The 20535-nt window shown below is 39.2% G+C and overlaps 1 protein-coding gene across 1 annotated transcript in view; it reads left to right on the top strand.

The window, feature by feature from the left end:
* LOC135198099 (prolow-density lipoprotein receptor-related protein 1-like) overlaps positions 1-20535 on the top strand; it is an 875913-nt gene that overhangs the window by 632295 nt on the left and 223083 nt on the right. The window contains 1 exon segment of the mRNA XM_064225548.1: positions 5940-6077. Within this exon segment, the coding sequence (XP_064081618.1) occupies positions 5940-6077 (138 nt within the window).

Here is a 20535-nt window from a genome sequence, read left to right as displayed (position 1 = left end):
GCTCTACAAAGGACGCAGTGCTGGAAGGTTAACGAGCAACAAATCGATCTCACAACAAAATTTGTAAAGGGAAAGATCCGATCTCATGCGGGATAGTATTCATTCATGGACTCATTAGATTATTTGACAGAGGATATGTTTTAGGTTTATTTTTCAATGTAAAGAACCCCTTTATTGGTTGTAATGCCTTCAATATGTAAGGATTTTCTACTCAAGTAGAACAGTCCTGTAAAAACAGACTATTCTACACTGTTAATGATTTAGGGCTTTTGAGAATTACTTACACAGTTTTATTTCTTAATTTTTTCCATATATCGAGCGAACTTAAATTATTAGTATTTCATGACAAGTGATGTCTTGCTTCTTTTTGTGGTCATTTGAGACATTTCACTAACATGTAGATGAGATATACTAAACTTGCAGTGACTCGGTCGCCGGCTGGGGAAGGTAGAGAGAGAGAGAGAGAGAGAGAGAGAGAGAGAGAGAGAGAGAGAGAAAACAGCTTGGGGCACCTGTCGTTGTGGTCGGACTCAGACACGCTTTCTGACTCATGCCGCGTTGAGATGTGAATGTTTTTAACAGCTACCGATGAGTCACTTACGTCGGCACACAATCCACGCGATAATGGAGCGGTAGGAAACTCGTCTCGTTGGAAATCGTGGGGAATTTTCTCTGCGATCTTAGGCATTCTGCCTCGTCACCCTGGACAGAAAAGTGATGTATTTACCTCGATTGGTTTGTTTGTTCGTAAAAAAAAAAAAAAAGTTACCTCTCGATTACGAAGACAGTCTGACGAAAGGTGGGATTCGTGACTGGCAACAACTTTTTTTTCCTTTTATTCTGGAAGAGATCCAGATCTGGTCGAGGGGCCTTGGAAAGGGCAGAGTTGAAGGAAACTCTGCAGGTAAAAGAGCAAAGTTGGCGAGACTATAAAAGGCAAAGTCTTGTATCAGGTAGATGATGTATGGCACGAGAAAGCATTAGAAATAATGGTAAAACGAACGTTTCCTAACATCCCGGTTTTTATAGGTTCTCCCTTGTGCTGATATTGTTCAGATTTACCTTTAATATCGCCACCCTTTAGGCAGCTTTCGTAGTAGCCTTGGTTTTGCAGTTTTGAAAGGGTTTTCAATCTAACCTTCGCCAGTATTTATGCTATTTAGTAAAGAAAGGTTTACGAGAAAATCGTCGGCAAATATTCACCTTCACAATACCGACTTCTGCGTGTTTTCGTTTAAGTATTGAAGGTAGCAGTTACTGACTATATAGTATAGAATATAATATGGTTTATTCATATCCGCTTCTTCAAAGATAATTTCTTTCTCCTTTTTTTTAGTAGTGTGTTTTTCCATTTTAATGCCCGTCTCTGTTTGTTGCATCTCTCTCTTTCTCATAAAGGCAGGGTCAAGAAAAACAATACAATAAACCCTCACGGTAGTTGTCTGCAGTTTTGCCCACCCCCCCTCCCCCGCGGTAATAGTCTGCAGTTTTGCCCCCCTTTCCCCCCCCCCCGGTAATAGTCTGGCCCGTTTTGGCTCCCCCCTCCCCCTCCCCCAATAGTCTGCAGTTTTTGGGCCCCCCCCCGCCCCCCCCCGTAATAGTCCTCAGTTTTGCCCTATGTACTATATGTGCCCAAGTTGTGGTGTTTTGATTTCTTGCTCTTTTCAGCAGACCAGGAAACGTTGCAAGGAACCTGAATGTTGCAATTACCCTTTCCCCAGGAGGTACAGACTTCCTCATTACTGTATCTTTCTTTGTAGTTTCTATAGTAGATTCACACCAACCGTGCATTTGATGTCTAGGCCAGTCCCTTACGACGCTCCTGATTGGCTGTTGATAAGCCAATCACTGGGCTGGAAACTCTCAGTCTCTCGAGAGAGCTCACATAGGTACGTTCCACCTCTCCTGAGGGATACTTTTGAAAGACGTATCTCTCAGGAGAGGTGGAACTTAGATCTTACTCATGTGAACTCGAGAGAGACTGAGAGTTTCCAGCCCTGTGATTGGCTTTTCAACTGCCAATCAGGAGCGTCGTAAGGGACTGGCCTAGACACGGTTGATGTGAATCTAGTATGGTAACAAATGGAATTCTCTGCTTCACTTATCTTAGCCATCACCACTCAACACCCACTCAAATTTAAGGAGGGTAAACAAGATCTGGATATCCTGTCGCATGACCCCGAACTTAATGACACCGGTCATTTCAACGACCCCCAATAAAGGGCGCAATTGTAACTTTGTCTGGCACCTTGTATCCAGTCCCGAAATTAGATCCGTAAGTAACTGCAGTCTAATATTTAAGTTCCACCGAGGAGAGGGTCTCGACGAGGTAATCACCCACCCATGGAGGTGTGGAACCTATCATCTGCATGTAACCGATCTCTCTCTCTCTCTCTCTCTCTCTCTCTCTCTCTCATCATCATCATCATCATCATCATCACTGCGTGTTCACGAGAGACCAAATCCGACAAGTTTGCGAGCTTTCTATCACCTTGGATCTCCTGTTTTATTGTACCTGTGATTGGGATGCCAAGCCATCTTTCCCTCTTATAAATGCGGTGAGTTCGGAGCCCACTTCTGCCTTGACATAAATCATCCTTATTCTGACTCGCATGACAATATGTGCCTCATTAGGTAAATACAGAAGACTTCTGGAGAGGTGGTCCTTTGTTACTGTTGATTCTCTTTGTTCATTTTTAGGTGATTGATGAACTTGCCTGTTCTTTACCTTTATTTTGTTTATCTCCACTCTTGATACCGCCTTCTCTTGTGAACTTAGTTTTCTGTAGCAGTCTGCCAGTGTTGATAGCAGCCTGATGCGTTTAGCTGAGATATTTATTGGTGTATAAGATTTGTGTAGGAAGATGGATGCTTACCCACGGTGTGTATGTTGACAAAAATGAGGAACAGGAAGTTATGTCTTACATACTTTGGTATGTACGTGTTTATACTATATATATATATATATATATATATATATATATATATATATATATATATATATATATATATAGTGTGTGTGTGTGTGTGTGTGTGTTTGTGCGTGTGTGTGGAAATAAAGTTCACGTAAAGCTGAAGAGTTATGCCATTGGTTTTCACGTGCCCAAGACAAGAAACAGCTTTAGTGCTAACTTTGGGAGATCCTGGTCGGGCAGAACATTCTGATATTTTTTTTTTTTTGTGCTTGAAGTGTCTGAATACGATTGATTACATGTTTCTTCTCCTCTCCGGACACCTTTCTTGCTCGCTTTAGTTGTGCAGCACTTTCTTGAATAGGTTGCAAATAGACATGTGCGATGTTGATATTTGTTACTAAAATGAAGAATGTTTTTACTCTCCTAGTTGAATTTTCTTTAGTCACTTTCTTGGTTCAAGTAGACGCATTGTAATCGAAGTAATCTGAGATTGGAAAGCAAATAAAAGGAGGATATGGTGTTGATTCTGAAGGCAGAAATATTCAAGAAGTCTGCACTTAAAGGAGACGTTACACATTGATTAAAAAATGGGCATCATCAAGGTCAGACAGGTGCGTGGACCACTCATGGGAGAGAAGTGTATGTCTGAGAGAGAGAGAGAGAGAGACTGAGTGGGATGGCTGTTCTGCTAACTACCCTTTTCGTCCTTCCGTCTCATCTTTTAATAATGTTCGTCGACAACCAACCTCACCTCGACCTTCATTAACGACGTAAGACTCAGGAGGCAGGAGTCGTGAAATGTAGATTATTGTAATTTTAAGGCTGTAGATTTCCTGGTACCAAGGTGGTGGCGTTAGAGTATCTGTCACTTTAGTGATACACTACAAGATAAATTTGTTTTCGTGGTTGACATACTCTCATGTCATAGCTACATTCTGAAGACAAGAATGAATAATCATTCGTGTCACACCATATAGGGAAGCTTGTTTTCATGATTATTCTGGCAGCAACCAGCTAAGGTCATGAAATGAAGCCCACAGTCCTGCACCTGGAATGACTGATGAATTGCAGCCTGTCCAGGTAGATGATGATATTCCTCGATATTCTTCGTACTTGTCTGACAAATGACATTGTCATATGGCTCCGTTGTGCCATGCGGTGCCAGTCAGTCTTCGTGTCCCATCCCATGTAGCGAGGCTTATTACCATGATTAATTGAAACTGTCGAATGACAGTGCACGATGATTCTCTTTATGGCTTCTTTCCGTGTTAACAACGGCAAAGAGGCTGTGTTGATGTTGATCCTGTGCTAAGCTTTATGTATTTGGATTTTGTCAGTTTTCAGACATTTTTTTTCACGTTTATCAACATATCTTTGCAATTGCAGTCAGCCTGGGTTTAACATTTTTCAGTTAGTTTTATTAAATATTAATAGGTTCCTGCGCACTTCATTACTATTTTTTCATAAATCATAGCCAGTGTGTATTTTATTACTGGCAAATTTTGCAATACCTGATACCGTTGCACAAATTTTTCGTGTAATGGCTGTCGGAAAAATCTTCATACTCATAGCTCCCATCGTAGGCTTATTTCCTAACTTCTGACGTCGGTGTACTCACGTGGAGGACATTAAGAAAGAATGAAGCATTCCCCTCCCATGAATTCAGTTCAGAACATTCAAGTCGAGTTGAGGAAAAGTCTGCTACAGTTGCTGAAAGTCTTGAAGATCCAACTGGTTGTGAGCACTGCAGATTAACCTGATAGCGCCCGATGATTGACATTCTGTACCTTTCAGGAGGAATCTAATCAGCGTTTTCGTATTGCCTGGGAGAATAATGTTAAGCAGGTTACACGAATGATATTATATGTAATTAGTACTTGGAAGTGGCGTTTGATTCGTGCACGAGTAAAAATAATCAGTTATATACAAGATATATATATATATATATTTTACGTGTAGTATGCACCTGTGATACTACTTAAGGTGCATTCAGTGATGGATTGTGCAGCAGACAGATATACATGCACCTCTTGAACTTTTGTGTTGTCTATCATTCACTACTTTTGCTTTTTATACTTTTTATGATTTCTGCAGGAAACTTGTAATATATATATAGATGTAATATATATATATATATATATATATATATATATATATATATATATATATATATATATATATATATATAGTGACTGATTTGTGTGCAAGGTAGAAAGTAGTGTAAAACTACTATCTGGTTCAGAGTCCATGTCTATATACATCAATAGTGGGATGTGTTTTATTTTTGTCATTATGTTGTATTCTTAGTTTACTATATTAAAATTTGTCACCTTACCTCTCGTGGTCAGGTTGACCACGTGACCTCGTTCTAATATCTAGATGCGGGTTCGAATCCTGCTAAGGACATCAGAATGACTTCACATACTTGCATTTGGATCTGAGGCTCCGTAGTGACCACGTATCCAAAAAGTGTGAAGAATTCTAGAAGTTAAGAGGACATTGTGGCTATGACAATGACATGCGTATCTAATAATAAAAATTAACCAAGAGATTCTGTGTGTGTGTGTGTATATATATATATATATATATATATATATATATATATATATATATATATATATATATATATATATATTACTGAAAGAAAAGATCGGCAATAACATAATGGTTAAAGTTCCTGACCGGTGTATGAGTTTATTTCTAAACTACTGACGAAGGAGTCCCTCGTCAGTGGCGTACAAATAAAGTAGAAACCGGCCAGGACCTACACCCAGTATGTATTCCTCACCTGTGCAGTCAGTCAAGGTCTAAAGAATACCTCTTTTTGCCAGTGATATATAAATCATGTGACAGTGAGTTATATATTCAAGGAATAGTAAATTATCAAAAGTGTACCTACGCCACTGATGGTTTTCATATTTTCTTAGATTTGACCTCACCATAGATTTTATGCGCAAGCTAACCTCCATGACTTAGTAATGATGTCGAGTAATGAAGTTAGTCCTTTTTCTCTTTTCTTTACAGCCGTCAGCGGTTCATCCCTTTTAGGAAACAGCTGTCCAGTGGGCACTCACAAATGCGATAATAATAACTGTGTCAGCCTGGCGTTGCTGTGTAATGGCCATGACGATTGTGGGGATCGCACCGACGAACATTTGTGCAGTAAGAACTTTGCTTTTGTTCTCATTCTCCTTTCATATCTTTTTTCTCCTTTTGTTCTCATTCTCCTTTCATATCTTTATTTTCCTTTTGTTCTCATTCTCCTTTCATATCTTTCTTCTCCTTTTGTTCTCATTCTCCTTTCATATATTTCTTCTCCTTTTGTTCTCATTCTCCTTTCATATCTTTCTTTTGCTTTTGTTCTCATTCTCCTTTCATATTTCTTCTTTTTTTCTTTTGTTCTCATTCTCCTTTCATATCTTTCTTTTGCTTTTGTTCTCATTCTCCTTTCATATCTTTCTTCTCCTTTTGTTCTCATTCTCCTTTCATATCTTTCTTTTGCTTTTGTTCTCATTCTCCTTTCATATCTTTCTTCTCCTTTTGTTCTCATTCTCCTTTCATATCTTTCTTCTCCTTTTGTTCTCATTTCTCTTTCCTTTATATCTTTCTTCTCCTTTGGTTCTCATTCTCCTTTCATATCTTTCTTCTCCTTTTGTTCTCATTCTCCTTTCATATCTTTCTTCTCCTTTTGTTCTCATTCTCCTTTCATATCTTTCTTCTCCTGTTGTTCTCATTCTCCTTTCATATCTTTCTTCTCCTTTTGTTCTCATTCTCCTTTCATATCTTTCTTCTCCTTTGTTCTCATTCTCCTTTCATATCTTTCTTCTCCTTTGTTCTCATTCTCCTTTCATATCTTCTTCTCCTGTTTGTTCTCATTCTCCCTTTCTATACTTTCTTCTCCTTTTGTTCTCATTCTCCTTTCATATCTTTCTTTTTCTCCTTTTGTTCTCATTCCTCCCTTTCATATCTTTCTTCCTCCTTTGTTCTCATTCCTTTCATATCTTTCTTCTCCTTTTGTTCTCATTCTCCTTTCATATCTTTCTTCTCCTTTTGTTCTCATTCTCCTTTCATATCTTTCTTCTCCTTTTGTTCTCATTCTCCTTTCATATCTTTCTTCTCCTTTTGTTCTCATTCTCCTTTCATATCTTTCTTCTCCTGTTGTTCTCATTCTCCTTTCATATCTTTCTTCTCCTTTTGTTCTCATTCTCCTTTCATATCTTTCTTCTCCTGTTGTTCTCATTCTCCTTTCATATCTTTCTTTTGCTTTTGTTCTTATTCCCCTTTCATATCTTTCTTCTCCTTTTGTTCTCATTCCCCTTTCATATCTTTCTTCTCCTTTTTGTCTCATTCTCCTTTCTTATATCGGTTCTCTCCTGTTGTTCTCATTCTCCTTTCATATCTTTCTTTTGCTTTTGTTCTCATTCTCCTTTCATATCTTTCTTCTCCTTTTGTTCTCATGTTCTCCTTTCTTTTTATCTTTCTTCTCCTTTTGTTCTCATTCTCCTTTTCATATCTTTCTTCTCCTTTGTTCTCATTCTCCTTTCATCTAGTTCTTTTCTTTTGCTTTTGTTCTCATTCTCCTTTCATATCTTTCTTCTCCCTTTTGTTCTCAGTTTTCTCCTTTCATATCTTTCTTCTCCTTTTGGTTCTCATTCTCCTTTTCATATCTTCATTCCTTTTTGGTTCTCATTCTCCGTTCATATCTTTCTTCTCCTTTTGTTTTTTTTTTTTTTCTCATTCTCCTTTTCATATCTTTCTTTTTTGCTTTTTGTTCTCATTTTTGGCCCTTTCAACATCTTTCATTCTCCTTTTGTTCTCATTTTCCTTTCCATATCTTTCTTTCTCCTTTTTGTTCTCATTCTCCTTTCATATCTTTCTTCGTTCCTTTTTGTTCTCATTCTCTTTTCATCTCTTTCTTTTCTTCTTTTGTTCTCATTCTCCTTTCATATCTTTCTTCTCCTTTTGTTCTCATTTTCTTTCTTTTCATATCTTTTCTTGTTGCTTTTTGTTCTCATCCTCCTTTCATATCTTTCTTTTGCTTTTTGTTCTCATTCTCCTAAATGCTTTTCTTCCTCCTTTTGTTTCTCATTCCTCCTTTATATCTTTCTTTCTCCTTTTGTTCTCATTCTCCTTTCATATCTTTCTTTTGGCTTTTGTTCTCATTCTCCCTTTCAAATCTTTTCTTCTCCTTTTGTTCTCATTTCCTTTCCTTTCTTTCTTTTCTTTTGTTCCTTTTCTTCTCTTTCCTATGTTTCTTTCATTTCTCCTTTCTATCTTTCTTCTCCTTTTTGTGTCTTTTCATTCTCCTTTCCATTCTTTCCTTCTCCTTTGGTTCCTCATTTCCCTTTTTCCTTTCATATCTTTCTTCTCCTTTTGTTCTCATTCTTTCCTTTCTATCCTTTTCTCTCCTTTTGTTCTCATTCTCCTTTCATATCTTTCTTCTCCTGTTGTTCTCATCTCCTTTCATATTCTTTCTTTTCTCCTTTTGTTCTTTTCAATTCTCCTTTCATATCTTCCTTCTCTGTTTGTTCTCATTCTCCTTTCATATCTTTTCTTTTCTCCTTTTGTTCTTTTCATTCTCCTTCATATCTTTCTTCTCCTGTTGTTCTCAATTCTCCTTATCATATCTTTCGTCTCCGTTTTTGTTCTCATTCTTTTCCTTTCATATCCTTTTCTTCTCCCTTTTGTTCTCATTCTCCTTTCATATCTTTCTTCTCCTTTTGTTCCTTCCATTTTCCCCTTTTCATATCTTTCTTCTCCTTTTGTTCTCATTTCCTTTCATATCGTTCTTCCTCCTTTTGTTCTCATTCTCCGTTTCATATCTTTCGTTCTCCTTTGTTGTTCTCATTCTCCTTCATATCTTTCTTTTGTCCTTTTGTTCCTCATTAGCCCCCTTCGGGATATCTTTCTTCTCCTTTTGTTGTTCTCCTTCCCTCCTTTTCATATCTTTCTTCTTTCCCTTTTGTTCTCATTCTCCTTTCATATCTTTCTTCTCCTTTTGTTTGTTCTCATCTCCTTTCATATCTTCTTTTGCTTTTGTTCTTGTATCCTTGCATATCTTTCTTCTCCTTTTGTTCTCATTCTTCCCCTTTCATATCTTTCTTCTCCTTTTGTTCTCATTCTCCTTTCATATCTTTCTTCTCCTTTTGTTCTCATTCTCCTTTCATATCTTTCTTCTCTTTTGTTCTCATTTCTCCTTTCATATCTTTCTTCTCCTTTTGTTCTCATTCTCCTTTCATATCTTTCTTCTCCTTTTGTTCTCATTCTCCTTTCATATCTTTCTTCTCCTTTGTTCTCATTCTCCTTTCATCTTTCTTTGCCTTTTGTTCTCATTCTCCTTTCATATCGTTTTCTTCTCCTTTTGTTCTCATTCTCCTTTCATATCTTTCTTCTCCTTTTTGTTCTCATTCTCCTTTCATATCTTTCTTTTGCTTTTGTTCTCATTCTCCTTTCTATCTTTCTTCTCCTTTTGTTCTCATTCTCCTTTCATATTCTTTTTTCTCTTTTGCTTGTTCTCATTCCCCTTTCATCCTTTTGTCTCTTCTCCTTTTCTGTTTCTTTTCATTCTCCTTTCATATCTTTCTTCTCCTTTTGTTCTCATTCTCCTTTCATATCTTTCTTCTCCTTTGTTCTCATTCTCTTTCATATCTTTGTTTTCTTTCCTTTTTCTTTTTTGTTCTCATTTCTTTTCCTTTCATATCTTTCTTCTTTCCTTTTGTTTTGTTCTCATTTTCCTTTCATATCTTCTCTCCTTTTGTTCTCATTCTCTTTCAATCTCTCTTTTTGTTCCGTTTTTGTTCTCATTCCCCTTTCATATCTTTCTTCTCCTTTTGTTCTCATTCTCCTTTCATATCTTTCTTCTCCTTTTGTTCTCATTCTCCTTTTCATATCTTTCTTCTCTTTTGTTCTCATTCTCCTTTCAAATCGTTTCTTCTCCTTTTGTTCTCATTCTCCCTTTCTTATCTTTCTTTTGCTTTTGTTCTCATTGTCTCCTTTCATATCTTTCTTTTGCTTTGTTCTCATCACCCTTCCTTTCTCTTTCTTCTCCTTTTGTTCTCATTCTCCTTTCATATCTTTCTTTTGCTTTTGTTCTCATTCTCCTTTCATATCTTTCTTTTGCTTTTGTTCTCATTCTCCTTTCATATCTTTCTTCTCCTTTTGTTCTCATTCTCCTTTCATATCTTTCTTCTCCTTTTGTTCCTTCTCTTTTCATATCTTTCTTCTGCATTTGTTCTCATTCTCCTTTCATATCTTTCTTTTGCTTTTGATCTCATTCTCCTTTCATATCTTTCTTCTCGTTTTGTTCTCATTCTCCTTTCATATCTTTCTTTCTTATTTTGTTCTCTTCACCTTTCATATCTTTCTTTCTAACGATTCGTCCTTAGTCAAGTGCTAGCTACCAGGTCTTTAGGGTGTTTTTAGTATTAAATTATATATTTCCTGTGTGTAATTTCTTGTAGCAATTTTGAAACATGCAGTGCAAAGTAGATCAACGTACATCCAATTTAGGTGAGTCCAGTTAAAAGGATACGAACTATGAAACAATTGACTAGGCCAGCGGCGCACCGTCCAGCCCAACCTCTTGTGTTAATTTGTGGAAATACAACCGTATTTTAGTCGATTGAATAACAACTTAGAAAAGATGCTTCCACACGCACACACACACACACACACACACACCACACACACACACACACACACACACACACACATATATATATATATATATATTATATATATATATATATATATATATATATATATATGGTGTCTTTCTTCCGATAATGGACTGAAGCCTTTCCAGAAGACTGTGCTTCATCCGATTTGGTCTATAATCAAACGGATTTTACTCCTTGAGAAATTATGGGTACTGGATTAACCCGTTCCAGACCTCCAAAAATATCCTAACTCGAAGTAGTCAAGCCTAGAATGCAGAAGTGTTTGAAAAAATATGAACAAAGTACGTAGATGAAACATACAAATTTGTTCTTAATTCACCTGTAATTGGAGAGTTTTTGGCGCATATGGTTGGTGGTGAGAAAAGCGAAGGGGAGGAGAGCTGGTATTGTTTGGAAGGGGAGTCTCTTTCCATACAAGTGGCATGCAACTGTGCTTCTGGGGTTTTTGATCTTTCCTATCTCTTTTAGCGACATTCTTTTCGAGTCTCTGTGGTTCTTTCTCACCATAAACATGTTAGTGGTGTTTGTTATTGCCCGCATTTTAAAATCGTCTTAAAGTGAGAGATAGCATGTTTTTAACAGTTTGTTATAGTCTTGTCAGGGTGATATTTTTTTCAAAGAAACTTTGCACTTCATCCCATTTTGAATCAGTTTCGTCCGTTAATGAACCATAGACACTCTCCCTCTCCCCCTGAGCTGTTGTCTGTGGCATCTCTAGCCTTCTTCGGGGACTTACCGACATAAAAGCAGTATGATTACGTTGCACTAGAATAATAAGAAAAACATAAGAAGGTATAGAGGCAATTAGGGGAGATTTGCACCGAGTGAAAAACACACTTACTGTACATTTAACCCGTAACTTTGGTTCAGCCGAGAACTGCACACGTGATGTGCTTCGTCTCACTTGTCTTTTCTGCCCTTCAACGAAGCAAAAGTCTGTTAACAGAACATGTTTTTTGTGAGATAAAATTACCTTTAACTAAATTATATGTACGCATGTATGTGTGTTTGTACACCTTCAGGAAGTTGCCTCAGTGGCGTGGTCGGTATGGTGTTGGCGTACCACCTCTGTGGCTGCGAGTTCGATACTCGGGCATTCTATTGAGGTGTGAGAGTCTGAGAGATGTGTATTTCTGGTGATAGAAGTTCACTCTCGACGTGGTTCGGAAGTCACGTAAAGCCGTTGGTCCCGTTGCTGAATAACCACTGGTTCCATGCAACGTAAAAGCACCAAACAAACAAACAAAATATTAGAAATAAGATACTCGATTCAAGTTAGAAATAATACCGTTAGGGAAAACACGGAAATTCCACATTTAGGTGAGGTAATCAGAACAGGCAACTGGAGATGCCGTGGATATGTCCTTCACACAGCCACTCGGAGATCAGTATGTGATAAGTGTCAGCTGGAATCCTGTGGGCACCAAAAGATTTGAAAGACCCACACCCGTACCGACGAGGACTGTGAATGAAGGCAAGAGATGAGTAGAGATTTGTGGTAGATAAAGTCATGAAGAGCAGAATTTCGCATCAGCCGGCGGAGGACGCAGTAATGATTGTATGTGTACACAAACACACACACACACAAACACTCTCTCACACACACACACACACACACACACATATATATATATATAAATGAACTACTAATAAATTAGTCCCACATGTTAATAGTTATAATTTCTCTCTCTCTCTCTCTCTCTCTCTCTCTCTCACGATATTCTCTCTCCCTCTCTCTCTTGCTTGATATATTTATATTTTTTTTTCGTCTTTTTCTTATTAATAATTTTTTTGGGGATCATTTTTGTAAATTTCATGGTAATAAGTTGTATATGCCCCCTCTTATTTTTTTTTTTTTCTTCTTCAAAATGTATTGTTTTCTGGATGAATCATCTGTTGGCCGCGTGTGTCTCCTCCAAGGTGTGGCTGCCTAAAAATTCGCTTATACTGCCCTCAGGCGTTTCCTCGTTTCTGTAGAGTGAAATCGACCTTATTGCTAATCTTGTAGTGTCAGTTTGGTTACTAAGCCTACTTGGACTATGTTTTTCCTCTGTAAGATCAGTTATGCCTGAGTAAAGGGTCGAACTAGACCGAAAGTGCTGGCTATCTCGCTTTTCATTTTTTTTCCTTCGTGGCAAAACCATTATATATATATATAATATATATATAGATATATATATATATATATATATATATATATATATGTAACATTTACCACTTAAGTACACAACTTGTTTGTACCCATAAGAATTGCGCCACACAACCATTACTTGATTTAAAATTCACTTTTATCTTTGGATTAATTTACATCAAAGGGAATTATAATTGATTAGTGCATGTTTCCCAGTCAGGATTCGAACCAGTGGGTTTTGGTTTAGTTATAGTGAAATAGTCGAAGTCTAAGTGACATAATTTCATAATTAGCCAAAAATGTGTCGAACTTAACGATCATCTGTCATGTATGAGATGAATCAATATCACTTCTAAGTGCAGAACCCGAACTTGACAGGAATACGTAAAGCACATATGAAACCAACTTATAACTCTCCTGTCTAAGACTGTATGTAAACTAAAATGCACCAGTTCGAATCCTGACTGAGGAAGATGCACTAGTCAATTATAATTCCCTTGGATGTAAATTATTCCAAAGATAAAGTGAATTTTATATATAAGTAACGGTTGTTTGGCCTAATACTTGAGGGTATAAGCAAGTTATGTGCTTAAGTGGCAAAAGTTCACATTAATATATATATATATATATATATATATATATATATATATATATATATATATATATATATATATATATATGTGTGTGTGTGTGTGTGTGTGTATGTATGTGTACATATACAATCATTAGTGAAATAGTCGAAGTCTAAGTGACATAATTTCATAATTAGCCAAAAGTGGTGTCGAACTTAACGATCATCTGTCATGCATGAGATGAATCAATATCACTTCTAAGTGCAGAACCCGAACTTGACAGGAATACGTAAAGCACAGATGAAACCAACTTATAACTCTCCTGTCTAAGACTGTATGTAAACTAAAATGCACCAGTTCGAATCCTGACTGAGGAAGATGCACTAGTCAATTATAATTCCCTTGGATGTAAATTATTCCAAAGATAAAGTGAATTTTATATTAAGTAACGGTTGTTTGGCGTAATACTTGAGGGTATAAGCAAGTTATGTGCTTAAGTGGCAAAAATTCACATTAATATATATATATATATATATATATATATATATATATATATAGATATATATATATATATATATATATATATATATATATATATATATATATATATATATATATATATATATATGTGTGTGTGTGTGTGTGTGTGTGTGTGTGTGTGTGTATGTATGTATGTATGTATGTATGTGTACATATACAATCATTACTGTGTCCTCTGCCGGCTGATATAAAGGATTCTTATGGAATTCTGTTTCTTCTTGTGTGACCAAAACATGTAAATAATAATTTTGTTGTCTTTTTTCCCTTTCTGTTTTGAATTTGATGCTTAGGAAAGTCCCTGGTTAATGTTGGGGGTTCTGTTCCAGTTTGATTGTTGATAACCAGATCGTCACAGTAATTATGGTAATAAATGGCATTTATGATGCCACAAGCACCAGTCATTGCCAAAAACCTCTTACTAATGCTGATAAACCACTTTACGGCGCCAAAAATGGCTTGCCGACAAACTAACTTACATGAGAAATTGAGAGTACAGGAAGGGTCGTATAAGTGACAGATAGGGATTATAAGGAGATTAGTACCTAGAATCCAACACACCTGGAAAATGAGTAACCTTTCCAAACAAGCATAAACATGGGTACAATTTAAGAACAAAAAGATTAAGTCCAACTGCTCAGACACAGGGACAAGACAGTTAAAGGATTATACAGGGCAACAGCTGACCATATTCAGATACATATACAAAGAATATATCTCTAAGGCAACTAATTTTTATTTAAGTCTGTAATTATATCCTTGAGGTCATTCTTAAAAATGTTACAAATACAAGGGTTTAAATGAAACAGGCCACGACTAATATTAAAATTACAATGGGAAGTAAGTTGTATTATGGCAGATTCTAAAAGATTTCATGATAAGACATCTTTTGATCTTGCAATTACTGAACTACCAATCCAATTTATCCGGTGGTTGTTTTCACTTAAATGAATGAATATTGCATTAGATGTTTGTCCAGTTTTCACAGAATATTTATGCTGTTTTAATCTTACTTCTAAGCACAAATATTCTGTCAAAACTGGGCAAACATCTAATGCAATATTCATTCATTTAAGTGAAAATAACCACTGGATAAATTGGATTGGGTAGTTCAGTAATTGCAAGATCAAAAGATGTCTTATCACGAAATCTTTTAGAATCTGCCATAATACAACTTACTTCCCATTGTAATTTTAATATTAGTCGTGGCCTGTTTCATTTAGACCCTTGTATCTGTAACATGTTTAAGAATGACCTCAAAGATATAATTACAGACTTAAATAAAAATTAGTTGCCTTAGAGATATATTCTTTGTATATGTATCTGAATGTGGTCAGCTGTTGTCCTGTATAATCCTTTAATTGTCTTGTCCCTGTGTCTGAGCAGTTGGACTTAATCTTTTTGTTCTTAAATTGTACCCATGTTTATGCTTGTTTGGAAAGGTTACTCATTTTCCAGGTGTGTTAGATTCTAGGTACTAATCTCCTTATAATCCCTATCTGTCACTTATACGACCTTTTCTGTACTCTCAATTTCACATGTAAGTCAGTTTGTCTGCTAAGTGTTTGTTTGTATGGTGTTTTTACTTTGCATGGAACCAATGGTTATTCAGCAACAGGACCAATGGCTTTACGTGACTTCCGACCCCGTCGAGAGTGAACTTCTATCACCAGAAATACACATATCTCACTCCTCAATGGAATGGCCGAGAATCCAACCCGCGACCACCGAGGTGGGACGCCAACACCATACCAACCACCCGCCACTGAGGCGCTTTGTCTGCTAAGTGAAGGACATTAAGTCGAAAGATCTTGCAGAAACTCCATTGTTTATCTTTCCTTCGTGGCTTATACCTTATATTATATATATATATATATATATATATATATATATATTTCTATATATATATATATATATATATATCAATTATATATATATATGTGTGTGTGTGTGTGTGTGTGTGTATGTATGAATGTATGTATGTATGTGTGTGTGTATATATATATATATATATATATATATATATATATATATATTATATATCTATATATATATATATATATATATTATATATATATATATATATATAATATATATTCTATATAGGGTATATATATTATACTTCTGGGCTCAGCCATGTCGCTCCGTGAAATACGTTCCTTTAGCGCTATTTCTAAGGTAAATTATTGCTAAAATACCAGAGAACTGCTAAATTGGACATGCCGGAATATCCTGACTCGCTCACCCTTTCTAAAAGGGTGTCAGTATGAATCTGGGGCGAGTGCAAAACACTACCACAGCAGCCTCTCCAATTAGCCTTTTCCACATCAAAACCCCTTAGAAAAGGGGAGCCGTGCTACGGCTCACTCTCTGCTACCGCGAAGGTAGCGTCAGGGTCGACATTCCTTTGATAGCCATTACGAGAGCTGCACATTATTTTTGCGTTCTGTTTTTATCTGCCTTTTTGGCTTGTGTTTGTTAGCTATGGATCGTCAATCTGCCTCCCCATCCAAGTTAAGTACTGGTTTTTCGGCACTATTTAGGGAGTGATTTTGACCCTTGTGGTCCTTTTATTTAGGGTTTTGTCTGGCGTCGCCTTCGCTGACGAGGCTGGGCGCCGCCATTACGCGTTCCCCTTTGGTGTCGTTTCGGTTTCGCGTGGTCTCCCATACTTCGTGAACCGAGATGTATATCAGTGCTCTTATTTCCCTTTTCTTGGATGGCAGTTTTTGTCGATCGTGTATATGCTTATGTTTATATTTTTGTTTATTTCGTGCTTTCCATGGGGGTTTCCTTTCAAGCATGTGTCTTTGTTTCGTGCCTCATCGGGTATCCACCGTTATAGTTTTACTACTTTTCATTATGATTTTGTTTTATTTCTCTTTCGTTATCATGCCTACCTCTGCCGTTCGGTTTACTTATATGTATCGTTACGGCATTAGGCCATTCTGGTTTTGTCCTGGTTAGGGACATCCTTATCGGGTGGCCCTACCTGGCTGTTAGGCATTTTTATAGTTTTATGTTCATTTCCCTTCCCTTGTTTTTCCCCCCCCCCCCCCCCCCCCCCCCCCCCCCACCCCCCGCCCCCCCCCCCCCCCCCCCCTGTGTTAGTGCATGATTTTACATTACTTTTAAATATTTATTGTTTATTTGTGTACTATTCGTGCATGTTTTCCTTTGGGTGATCGTGTTGGCTAGCCTACCCCCGCGCCTTCCTCGCGATCCAGTAATCACAGGGAGCCGCTGGGTCACGTGATCGTCACCCCTACCGACCCCCCCCCCCACCCCCTTTTCCCCCTCAGCTCGGGGCCCCCCCTGAGTGGGTGCTTCTCTCGCTCAGGTTGTCGCTGACGACTGACCCGAGTCTCTGCGGGGGGTGTGAAGGGGGGGCCTCTCAGGCCTTTGGTCGGTGGGTGTCGCTTCTCAGCCAACCTTCTTCGGAGTTGGCAGTAGTCTGAGCGTGCTCGGCTTCTCCCGCCTCTCTGAATGTTTTCACCCGACCGCCTTAGACATTCCCTCCCCGCCCATGGCGGGTTTTCGTTCCAGCCTCCACGGCTTCGTCGAGGGTTTTGTTTTCGGAAGGTTATACCTTCTTAGGCAGAGATAATAATATAGAATCATTATTTATTTATTGTTTCGTTTTATTAGTTCTTTAAACCTCCGGGTTCATTGCCGCCCGGGATAGCCCGTTGCTTGCGCTTTTGTATTTCATTCTCCCTGATCGGATAGCTTCAATAGGAGGTTCTGGGTTACCCGGAATGTATTGTCCTCTGGGCTACCATGGTTCCGTGTTGATTTTTATGCGCTTAGCATTAGTTCCCTGGATGCATATTTTTATTTAATCCGGGTCACTCCGGCTCAATATAATTTTTCCTTGAGCGACTCATATCTTGTTACATGGCGATACTCATGTATCATTATATTTACAGGCCACCCAATGTCTGGTTCCCGGCTGTCATGCCATCCTCCAGGATCCTTGCGGGCACGATGTTTGCTGGGGCCATGCCCCCTGTGCTGTGCTGTTAGAGAACTCTGTGGTATGGCATCATGAAAACTGCTTTAATTGCTACGAGTTGGTAACTCGGGTTACTTCTTCGTAAGTCACCCGTTCCTTGTGCCCTTACTTAATGGTCTCGTATAGTAATAGGGTATTTACTGAACTTTTAGCCCGATCATCTCCGATAGCATAGTAAGTTAAGCTCAAGGTTAACATATTTTATTTCTTACAGGCGGATCAGTCTGCAAGGGATGCTGCTCTCTCCACCCTCAAGGTTTGGGTAGGAGGGTTCGGACGGAATGTTGGGAAGTCGAAACCTTACATCCTTTCCCAGGACATGGCGGCTTTAATCTTCCCGGCAGGGAAACAAACCGCCTACGTGGTCCCAGAAGTTGCAGCTCCCATAATTGATACTATTCAAGAACTGGTATCGCAACAAGAAGACAAGGAGTTACGGGAGCTTGTATTGGGAGGAGTGCCAATTCCGATTACGGGAGATGTACCCATTCCACATGATATGGGTATGGGTAAGAGCGTTGATGAGGCTAGCCTTCTAAGTCCTCAAGGTCATTCCTTGAGTACTTCTAACTCTTCCTCTCCTTCTTCTAGATCATTCCAGGGTTTCACCGGGGGTTTGCCTCCTTCTAGGTTGCAACCCTCCTCGGCGATACCTAAAGTGAAAAAACTTAAGGCAAAAACACTGCAAAAAAAGAGCTTCAGTACCAAAAACATCATATGGCAACCTCCCTAAAAATGTTCCGACATCCCATACCGTAGATGCTAAAACCAGGCAGAAGTCCCTGTCGAAGCCCTCTAAACCAAGGTCAAAGGAGGGGAAATCTTACCATTCCCCTTCGAGCCCTTTACCATCAACTTCTAAGGTCCTGATACCTCATAAGGTACCAAAGGAGAAGGGGGATTCCTCTCCCGCTGGGCAGGACCTGTTCAACACGAATATTTTAAAACAGGTCACTAACCTAGGATCCTTAGTCAGTACGGTTACGGCAAGGTTTGAGGAGGTGATTAAGAGACTGGGCGCTCAGGAGTCTCTAATTGCAGGTCTTCAGCAGGGTGCAGCAGGTTCGGCCCATCCTAGTAACCTAGTGCAAGGCCAGAGTATGCCGGACGGTTCCACTCTCCCTCCCTTTCATCCCAGTAACCCTTGGAAGGTAGCGAACTTCGCTCCGTACATTAATGGGATGTTAACGATAGAAGGCTGCGGTACCCGAAAACTCGAGGACTTCGAGTTCTTCCCCGCAGGCTTACAGCCCCCTTTCATCGGCTATGTCCGGCTTACGGAGGCTGCTCTTGTTAGGGAGGATAAGGTTCCGAAGGAAACTGTCATCCTTTCGAGGGACCAGGCTCAACAATCATGGGTCCGCAGTTTTGAGGAGTGGAACTGCGCGAACACTAGGATCACGGCCTTTAAGGGCCTGTTCATTATGTTCACAACAGACGAAGAGAACCCCGTTACCTTTTACAACTAAGGTGGCGGAGCTTACTCTTCAAGCAGTGACACGTGATGAGCCCATGCCCCAGCTTAGAGAAACAGACCCTACATCTCTGCTTCTTCCGAGCGGGGAGGATTTGTGGGTAGATCTGCCGGCAACCTTCTCTGTGGGGAAGCTTAAGCCGGATTGTGCAATCACTATGTTCAGTGAACGCCTTCCTAGGCTGTCGGATGCTCTAATTCAAACAGAGTTCGATGCTAGGTCACGTCTTGTAAGGTCTCTTAACGCATTAGTGATGACCGAGACGGCGGCTCTTGAGTACGCACAGGAGCCACTGTTTAAGGTTATTGCAAAGTCACTACTGTTGAGCATGCAATGCGATCTGTATGATTTTCCGGTGGCTAGGAGGAATTGCAGGAAGCATGTCCTATCCGAAGCTACAATTAGGCATGAACCAAACAAGCTTCTGGCTTCCTCAATTTGGGGCGCAGATCTATTCCCGCCCTCGGTGGTTAACGAGGTTCAGCATGAGGTAGCACGCCTGAACCAAAGCATCAGGTTACGCCGGGGTATTCCATATAAAAGGAAACCAGAGTCCTCCTCCTCAGGTTCGAGGCCAAGAAAGAAACAAAGGAGATTCCAACCTTTCCAACCAGCTCAACAACAAGCTTTAGTCCAGGCTGTACCAGTACAGCAAGTACCACAGCCTTCGACATCCAAGGCACAGCCTCAGCATCAATTGGTTCTGTTGGCCCCGTCTCCTACCCAACAAGCTCCAACACCGTACACAATGTCGCCTGCCTTTAACCCAACCTTTGAGTCTCAGGCATTTCAGCCTTTTAACAGGTTTGGGAGGGGTGGCAGAGTAAGGGGTTCCTTTCGCCAACGTGGCGGAACCAGAGCCTCCGGCCGTGCTAGAGGTTCAAGAACAGGAAGAGGGACAAGACCCTCATCCTCTCAATGAGGACTCTCAGGTAGGAGGCAGGCTGTACCACTTTCGTCATCGTTGGGGGTTCAGCAATTGGGCGAAAAGCATAGTATCCAGGGGCCTAGGCTGGAGTTGGATCGAAGGTCCTCCTCCACCCAACACCTTCTATCAAGAACCAACACAGGAGTTGGTAGACTACTCACTGGAGCTTCTCCAAAAAGGAGCAGTGTTGAGAACCAGGAAACTGAAGTTCCAGGGATGCTTTTTCAGTGTTCCGAAAAAAGGCACCGACAAGAGAAGGGTGATCTTAGTCTTGTCCCGTTTA

This window comes from Macrobrachium nipponense, chromosome 21 (assembly GCF_015104395.2).
Source record: "Macrobrachium nipponense isolate FS-2020 chromosome 21, ASM1510439v2, whole genome shotgun sequence".
Lineage (NCBI taxonomy): Eukaryota > Metazoa > Arthropoda > Malacostraca > Decapoda > Palaemonidae > Macrobrachium > Macrobrachium nipponense.
The sequence above is the reverse complement of the archived record's forward strand: the minus strand, read 5'-3'. Positions and strand labels throughout refer to the sequence as shown.